This window comes from Corella eumyota, chromosome 2, assembly GCF_963082875.1.
Source record: "Corella eumyota chromosome 2, kaCorEumy4.1, whole genome shotgun sequence".
NCBI lineage: Eukaryota > Metazoa > Chordata > Ascidiacea > Phlebobranchia > Corellidae > Corella > Corella eumyota.
In genome coordinates this window covers 11,056,148-11,065,790 of record NC_137491.1, presented here as the reverse complement: position 1 = coordinate 11,065,790, position 9,643 = coordinate 11,056,148, and the positions used below count along the sequence as shown (strand labels likewise).

Genomic DNA, 9,643 nt, shown 5'->3' with positions numbered 1-9,643 from the left:
ACCACGTGGAAAAACGCAATGAAAAAATTCAGCTTGCTTAATTTTCAGGAAACGGCGAAGGGCAAGTAGTTTTAGCTCGAACACTCGTGCATATTGTATAACGGGAAACTGTTGCAATATGTCGGAATCGACTTTCAGGCCAAACAGCCTTTGATTAGGAAAACCAGGCTTAAGAAATACTACGACTTTTAATATAAGCAGGGCTAAGAGTTTCCTTCCGCGCATATTGCTGGGATTAGAGTTCGAGCATCCTTATTTTTTCTAATCAGATATTTTATTTTGTATTCACGTAAGGCAAAAATCATAAATTTTACTTTTTTTTAGTGTTAAGGTTATTACAAAATTGTTATTTAAAATAATGGCAGCTATATATAAGCGCCACCGACTTTTACGAACAAAGACGCTGACGTCACCGATTGATGACGTCACTCCTCCAAGTATTTACGACAATAACTTCGACTTTAAATTACCAAAAGGTAATTTTTTTTTGTTTTTTTTTTAATATGTTAAAAAACTAAAATATTTTTCGTTTTTTTTTTGCAAGTAAGGAGTTGCTGTTTTTTTGATATAATTGATAAATTTAAAGTCTTAGCTTTAGAACAAATAATTCATTTTTTTAATTTTAGAAAACGCTTCTGTTGAAGAATTCAATTCTGACGGTTTCCATAAGAAACAAAACGAAGTTAAGGTAAGTAAAATGTATTATAAAACAAAACAAAACAACCAAACATAACATTTTCTGTGCAAAGTATTTAAATTTTGGCACTTATTAGCTAAAGATGGTATAACACGATTTACGTTTAATGTCGTTGGCAGTAAAATTGATGTCCCTAAACATGTGAAGTTGTTGTAAAAAAGCAGGAGGCTTACAATTTGCATATAACCAATGTCCTTGTAATATCGTTTTTATTATTATTACAGTTAAAGCCTTTAAATTAAATGGAAAAAATGTCACATGTGGTATGATTTTGATCTTTTAATATATTTAAGTTAAAAGATAAACAAGTAAAAGTTTTACCCAAAGAACAAATATTAGCTAGCACTAGTCGAAGGCCTTTTATATTTTATAATGCTTTTTATATTTTATAATGCGATTTTATAATGCAAGTAAAGCATTTAAGTTTATAAACTTAAATATTTTTATGTTTACTTTTAAAGTACAAGGAGACTAGTTTTTTCGACGGCTTTGAAATGGACGACTTGGAACCGGAAGTCAAAATAAATTCAGACGATAAACTAGCAACCCTAAAAGATTCCAGGTAAAAATGATTAATCTTTTGCATAAAAAACTTCTCTGTTATTATTACCGGTTTGCTATATTAGTTTAAAAAAACTCCACCGGTAAAATTTCATCATTACTCACGAAGGCATGGAAGATAATGGCCTGGTAAACCCCAATTATTTTAAGTTCATTTTTCAATAAACATACTTGATAACAGATATATCCTTATGTATGCGCCAGTAATTGACTAACTGCCTACTTGAATTACAAAAAATATTTTACCTATTTTAATTACAGTCCAGACCACCTAAAAAGTGCGAAAGTAGTTGGAAGTTTTTCTTTTATCGATTCGAATTGGGAGGCTAGCTTAGAAGAAGATAGTGATGTGTTTTCACAAAATACTGAAGATCTACAAAGTTATCAGGTATATGTAGGATAAGGATAATAAGTTGATTTTACACAACTTCATAGATATAAATATGATAGTACTACGCTTATAAGAGTAATTTGAATATAAACTGAATTTTAATGTAATGTCTTATTGCTCATAAACGTATATTGGAGTTAAGCATATGTGCTATAGAACTACTTTGTCTATTAAGGTAACCTCAGCTGTTGCACAATGAATTTTTTGTACAATATTATTAATCTATTATAAATTCTATGAACCCTATTATTCAATATGGTTAATCTATTATAATTCTATGAAGTATAAATCCTAGTCAAAAAACATAGAAAAAAAATTAATCATTTAAAATATGATTAAACTACGTGACAGATATTATTTCTGAAAACGCTATTATGCTTAGGCTATATGTTTGGTAGTTTATGTAAATGCGTTTTACTTAAGGTACACGTCAAGATAAACGATAAGAGAATTATATTGGCGGTTGATGTGGTTGAAAGTGTGTTAGAGTTTTCCAGTACTGACACGGAACTAAACGAGGTAAATTTAAAATTATTTTGGCCCTGCTAGCGCAGTGACGCAGGTGTAAGGCACTACTCTTAACCGCGTTAGGTCGTTGGTTCAATACCAACCGCTGCAGTTCCGTAAAACATTTTTTAGTATCGCCGGAGAGGAAACTTTTTTTTTGTTATTTATTTATATTTGATGTGGGAAGGTAGACTTCACGACCTAAACATAGAGTACCATCAATAACCCCGGCTCAGACTTGATTTGGCTTTGGCGGTTAGGGATATTCTGGAATATATTTATCAGCTATATAAGCTGCTGATGCTGGCTTAGCAAGAGTTTTTACCTTTTATAGCATTTACTCAAGACCTCATGTACTGAAACCAGATGTTTTAATTATACACTACGTCAGTTTCTACAAATTAATGTATAAAATATATAACTGCGTACAGAATGAAATTAGCAGCAACGACAGTCCAACAAATTCTCCCAAACTAGATTTAAACGAAATGGACGACTTAATTACAACCATTAAAGAAGAGTGCGACAACATCGAAGAAAAAAAAGAAACTGGTTACGGACTAAGAACCAGAAGAACTTTAAAATCGGGAGGATTTTATCCAAGGTAAAACGAATAAGCTTTTTAAGTTTAGATATATTTTGTTTAATTTAAACCTATGAATGACTTGAAGAAGGTGGTGTGCTTTCCTATATAAAATCTGTGGGCTTAACTCCCACTGCTTCCATGTAGGCATCCTTACGTGAGGTGCTAAATGTACTTACTTATATAACCCAACAAAAAATTTACGGTCCAAAATAGGGTAACAAAAGTTATTATTTTAGGTTGTATATGCGCAGACAATACGACAAAAAGGATAACAAGCTTACAATACACTTTATATTAAGGATATTATTATTTTGATTTTAGTGACATGATTTATGATATGTCCTCTGGGTCAGAAGACGAATATGATAACGAACAATACGATCTTGAGATTGCTGAGAAATGTGAGTTTGATGATATTTCCAATACTCCAGTCATCGAGTTGACTAAAACAAAGAAGCTTGAAGATCGAAATTTATTCGAAAGCTATAAAAGTTCCGAATCAGAAAGCGAGGATTTTAAAAAGATTGACCGTTCAAAGTTGAAGTTAGTTCTTAGGCGAAAGCAAGCTACTGGAGATAAAGTAAAAAATTCTTCCGATGCAGTATTATCTAAAAAATTGGAATCCGAAATCAATAAGAATAAAACAACGTCAAGGCCCAAGTCTAAGCTAAACTCAACTTCTAGTGGTTTTAATGATTTTGAGCTTAAGCCCACGCATAAAAAAGTTAATAAAAACTGTTCAAGAGGTAATAAAACAGATTCTAGAACCCGACTTTACAATAATGTTGATGATGCACCCGAACCTAAAACCCTCCAATGTAAAACACAATCAAATATTTCTAGTCAACCACTTGGCAGCGATAATGACGTGCTTAAAAGAAAATCAAATAATAATGAAACAGGTAATATCCCGAATATTCCTTTTTAACCTGAGTTTTTGAATATTTAAATTTATTTTTTTCAAGTTGATTTAAATTTTCAATAATATATTTTAAAGTCACTATGAGCAATGTGGAAGCTATGGATCTTAGCGTTATCCCCTCTGCACAAATTAAGCTGAATCTGAAGGAGAAAGAAAAGAAAAAGGGGCGCAAAAAGAAAGAAAGAAGCAAAGGTGAGCTCATTTTGTTGTCGGAAATACTATCGGATATCCAACAATTAACAGACCTGAATTTGCCATTCGATTTGCCTAATGTCATTAATAAGGAAGGATATTGAATTATTCAGGCCATTTAGGAAATTAACCACAACCGGGATTGTGGTTTTTATTGTTAATTGTTTTAGGTAGTCAGTATCAAATCCCATTAAGTACTATGTTATTTTTAAACCAGTTTTGGTTATTTAAATTGAATAATTTTAATTCTTTGATATATACGTAAATGTAAAAGTCTAAAGTTTTAGTACTTTAACTTAATCTACAATTAACTGTATTCCAAAGTCCAGTGTGATTGATAGTAAAAATTTAAGGCCAAGCTTGTGCTGAATGATGTTTTTTAATCACGTTTTCCATGCGTTTGAATAAAAAAAATTTACAAATGTTCCGTTTTGAAACCAAGTAATTTGTTTTTAATTTTCTTGGCAACAACTTTAAAGGCGTGACTGTTTTGTTGGACATGCAGGTTGCTTGCATTTTTAATGAATAAAACGTGCCTACGTTACATACAAATTTATTACATGATGAATGTGGCAATTGGCTTAAAGACCGTGACATTAAAATTACTTTTGGTACGTGGTTTAATTAATACGGGCTAATACATACAATTACTGGCCAATTATTTTGTCGGGATATCTGTTGGCGTTTGTACTTTTGGTATATCCTTAACATAGTATTTAACTCAAACTTGGTTAAAAAGGAGATGTATTATTTATCTTTTGAACATATAATACTTATTTGTCAAAACACAGTTTAGTTATGGTATGATGCTTTTTTTAGTTATGGTTTTTATGGTTATATTTAGAAAAAAAATTTATAAAAAATTGTTAACCACTTTTATCGGCAGCGAATACGAACACGCGAGTGCCTTTGGACATTTTACTGTTACGTCATTGAATAAATAATGAGGAAATTATGGCAACGTTATTGCTTAATTATAATTTGTTTTGTACCTGGCACGACTTGTCTCCAAGATTAATAACCAAACATAACTCATTGAACATTCGTGCCACTATAACTTAAAAATAAAATGTCAAATCCATTGAGAGCTTGTCATTTCAATTCAGGGAAATTTATTGTTCATCAGCACGTGTGTTAGTATTATCGGTATGTGATGTGTTGTAAAAAGTTAACTCATTAACCCTTCGCCTAAATTTCGCGTATATATTTTTGAGGCCACAGTACTGTTATTAAGTGTGAGTAATGATGACTTTTATGTTGTGTGGTCACGTACGTTGTAATGTATACCTAGCGCCAGTTACTAGTTGTTTGTTATGCTGAAGCAAAGGGCATTGTGCCATGTTATTTAAAATATTCTCGTTGGTAGGCTACCTGACTTGCAAAATCGTAATTTAGACTTAACGCTTTCAAAACTGACATTAAATCAGAGCCCAGTGAAAATACAGAATTAGAAAAAAACACTTTTCGACGTATTTGATGTTTTTTTAAACAAAGTCAAACTAGCTTGTTACAAAAATACTGTGTTAAGTGTAGTGTTGTCAGACATATTCCTTATTAATTATTTTTCGATAGTTTCCGCTGTAACGAGAAAAAAAAGTAACGATTTGTCAAATCAGGAAATGATCTGTTTCCATCTACAGAAACCGGTTTGCAAGCTACAAAAAATGATCTTCAATTTTTCGAAATATTAATCTTAAGTTGAAGTCGTATTCTTAAAAAAATATAGTTAAATATAGAAAGAATTCTTAAAAAGAAAGAAACTTTTAAAAAAAAGAAAAAGTTTTTATGCCTAACCTGCAAATGTGTAGCAATATTATGCAATATTGTTTATTTTGTTGTTCTATTTACAGATTATATATCCTTTTTTTGGGTTGAAAGTTATTTTAAGACAGAGGAGTTAGACTTATAGTCTGGTTATTTTTGGTTGCGTAATTTTTTTGTTTTTGAAAGCATTTTTAGAAAGCTTTAATAATAGGCATGAATCTAACAATTAAATTTTTATTTTTTTATTTATTTTTTTAATTATTTGATAGGCACTAAACAAAAATTGTTTTAATAAATAAAAATATGTCTTGCCAAACAGAGAGATATGCAAGGGACATAAATTCACCGGTTGATACAAAAGGGACTGAGATTAGACTGGCAATGGAATTTCCAAAACATAATTGGCTTGCCAAGCACCTTGAAGAAAAAATTCAAGTACGAAAACATTTTTTTGGGTTCTGTCTAAAAATCATAAAATAGTAAAAAAAAACGTTATTATAGGTTTAAAAGAATAACAAATAGGTAAGGTGTAACACTCTATACCAGTTAGCCTGCTTTAAATTATAAGTTAAAAATAATGCCTTTTTAATGAACTTCAAATTATATTTTTTAGGACGAGGAATCCGACACAAACACTAAAAAACGAGAAGACATCAGTAAATTAAAAAGCTTTGTCACAATTACTAAGGAGAATGTAATTCCTGCTAAAACAGGGGTTACTGAGAAGAACAGCGACAACAGTTTTTCGGAAGGTAAAATATTATATTACAAAGGATAAATTACCAGAAAATAAAAAACGCTGTCTCTAAGTATTATTAAGTGTATTAGGATATCTAAAATTGTAAACCTACAATAATCTATTTTGTTAATAATAAAGCTAATTATATAGGCGTTTTTCTTATTTTTAGAATTGTATATTTCCCTGTATTGAAAACGTACCTTGTTCGTGGTTCAGTTTTATAAACAATACACTTAACACACTACAATATTTCTAAAATAGACTTGCTATATGTTTACTTGTTTTAAAAAAGCTATATCCTCACTTGTTTTTTTTTTAAAGAAATTCAGAAACCAGTCACGCTAAAAAACACACCAAAGTCCACAGAAGATCGTAGTTCTTTTAGTCCTGCATTGTCGAGTATATCATTAAAAACTGTTCATTCAACAATTAATGAAGGTAAAAAAATTGCCCATTTTTTTCGAAATTATTTTTTTTACCTATTTTTTTATTCTTATTTTAAACCAATTTCAGAAGTTTGTATTTAAATTTGTTCATTTTTAGGTTCCCACATGGTTGGCATTGTAAAACCATTTCAATATTCTATCAACGTTAAAAATAAAGAAAAGAAAGAACCTTTACATAAAGAAACGAGTGACTTAGTCTCGGAGAAAAAAATAAACACCGAAGAGAAAAGCATAAAACCCGGAAAATTATCAAATACATTAACGAGTCATTTGCCAGTAAAAATAGATGCGTATTTTTCATTGGCGAAAAACAAATCCAATCCTGATTCACCCTTGGATTTGTCGACGACTAAACAAGTAGTTACCGCTACTGATTCAGTTTTAGATTTATCAAGTAAATCTAAATCACAAAGTTCGGCTACGAATATTATTAAACTGCTATCAACAGGTAATTGATAAAATAATTTGTAAATATATCAGTTTATTTGGTTTTATTTATGTTTTAAAATAAATGCAAAGCTTGTTAAAATTTGTAAAAAATGTAAAAAATGATTGCTTTTTGGTTACAGACAAAAAAAAAAGGACAGATTTTAAAGAAATATTAGTGAAACCCAAAACTTTGCCGTTAAACGATACCAAAACTAAAACTGTGCAAACAAATAAACCTAAAGAAGCTGTCCAACGTCAAAATAAACATGTAGAGAATCCACGTGGTCAACAGCCATCTCTGTTACAAGATTTTAGAAGAAAAAGAAACGAAGCTTTGAATAAAAAAACAGGCAGGCTGTGGAAAGAAACATTTTGCTTGGCTCCCCCTTCTTCAGTAGTTACATCAACTAGGACTGCTAACAAAAGTGATGCAAATGCTATCAATAATACTTCTCCAAAATGTTCAACTAAGAATACCCAAGTCAAAGTAACAGAGATTATTGACGTCGATGCTTTAGAAGATAAAAGTCCTTCACGTCACCGTATCAATGGTTTTAGTCCGAAATCTGGCAACTTTCATTCTATTAAATCTACAGTTCGACCTAACAAACCTCAGTCGTTTAGTACACTACCAATAGCTCAATTACCCACTGAGTTTATTCAATTGCAAAGTGGAAGGCAGAACAGACATGGAACATCAATGTACACAAATGCTGAACATCGTTCAAGTTTGACTAAAATGTTAACAAGCGATGCGACAGCACCAGTCCCAGATAATTATGTGATAAACAAGTTAAAATTAAGACAACATCCGGATCAGGAATATGGCTTTACTTCTGCTGGAAGGTCTTATTCTCACATAAGTCAACGTGTTAGCTCCAACGATTCACGCGCCCAGGATTTTGTCAAAGTAATCGATCCCAGAGTTGTGAAATCTGCTGATCCTTACAATGTTTATCAAAAATATAACAATTCCACCCAAACACATAAACTTTCACAAATAACTCAACCTCGCTCGAGAAATTCGCTCTACTACCAAGCTAATCCTCTACGACAATACCCGCGTTCCAGTAATCCGATATCTACAAACAAAATGAACAACGCGGAATTGGAAAATCTGCACAGCCACATTATTAAACGAAATTTAAGCCTTAATCCTTTGACTCATAATACTAATGCTGTCGGTGGACAGAAGCAATATGCACCTAGGCCTAATATTGTTCGAGCTCCACCTGGTGGTGTAGCGATTAACAGCACGCCCATTTCATCACACGTGAATACCTTTAATAGTTTGCCTAGAAGAGCAGATGTACCACTATCACGAGAAATAAACCACCCTCTTTATAAAAACTACAATGTTGTTGGTGGTAACGGAGATATGCGCTATGTACAACAATCAATGCGGCGAGCCCCGAGTAACCGCGCCATCGCTGATAACATGCGAGGTTCATTTGTGAACTACAAAGAAATGAAACGAAAACTATCCCCGTTAGACCCAAGGGAAAGTGCATATATCGCCGATCACAACCCTATGTTAATGCAAAGTATAGCACCCCCTATAGCAAAATCAAGAAGGGTGGCTCATCAAAAACAAGGTCCAGTAAATAAGGATGAAAGATGTACGGTTTGCCTTAAAAAAGCTTATTTTGTATGTTCTGGATGTAAATTGAATTGGTACTGCAGCAAACAATGTCAGGTAAAATACAATTTGTATTCATAGCAAATATTGGTTTAAATAAAAAAATTTAAAAATATTTTAAGTTAGATTTTTAAACTTTATTTAATAATAAAAATCTTTATTCAACCAGTTTCAAGATTGGATCAATCACAGCAAAGTGTGCTTATGAAAACCACGTGACTTTTCATCACAAATATTTATTTAAATTATTTTTTTTATATATGGTATTTCAGGGTGGTGCGACTTAATTTATTCTTGTGAAATATGCATCTGTTAAAAATATTTTGAAAGACATATGCATTTGTTGTTAACTGTTTTGTAAAAAAATTAATAAGTTTTCTTCGTAGCGATTTTTATAAAATAACAAATTCAATCACGAAATATTAATGACTTTACATTTGTTTATATGATTGCCTTATTAAAAGATCTGCTTGTTTGCCTACCCTTAATTAAAAAACCGAACCCTGTTTTTCCAAAGTTAGATATATTTTTATTTGTTTTAAATCTACTCCAGTTTATTGACGTTTAAGTTCATTTTTAACAGGTGCAAAAATTAAGTTATTTATTTTTGATTAAAAAGTTCCATATTTTTGTTGTTTTTTTGTTGCTTCAAACTATTTTTCTTTACTTTTGTGATAGGCATTATTGCCTTGTAACTTATTTTACAATTAACTTATTGTAATCAGATTATATCAGTAAACTATTTAACTCATATTTTTGTGAGTTACATT

At 31.2% G+C, this 9,643-nt stretch overlaps 1 protein-coding gene across 1 annotated transcript; it reads left to right on the top strand.

The window, feature by feature from the left end:
* Positions 1–331: 331 nt before the first annotated feature.
* On the top strand, positions 332–9,634 carry LOC145742126 (uncharacterized). Its single transcript, XM_082559888.1, has 14 exons — positions 332–476; positions 627–688; positions 1,159–1,259; positions 1,520–1,646; positions 2,073–2,168; positions 2,588–2,760; positions 3,064–3,644; positions 3,740–3,856; positions 5,940–6,055; positions 6,234–6,372; positions 6,681–6,797; positions 6,903–7,253; positions 7,375–8,930; positions 9,043–9,634. The coding sequence occupies exons 1-14, from the start codon at positions 359–361 to the stop codon at positions 9,079–9,081; spliced, it is 3,693 nt and encodes a 1,230-aa protein (XP_082416014.1). The 5' UTR covers positions 332–358; the 3' UTR covers positions 9,082–9,634.
* Positions 9,635–9,643: the final 9 nt, after the last annotated feature.

Coding starts and splice junctions, on each gene's coding strand:
- LOC145742126 (XM_082559888.1), top strand. CDS start 359: ATGGCAGCTATATATAAGCGCCACCGACTTTTACGAACAAAGACGCTG. Junction 6,798..6,902: donor TCATTCAACAATTAATGAAG/GTAAAAAAATTG, acceptor GTTCATTTTTAG/GTTCCCACATGGTTGGCATT. Junction 7,254..7,374: donor TATTAAACTGCTATCAACAG/GTAATTGATAAA, acceptor TTTTGGTTACAG/ACAAAAAAAAAAGGACAGAT.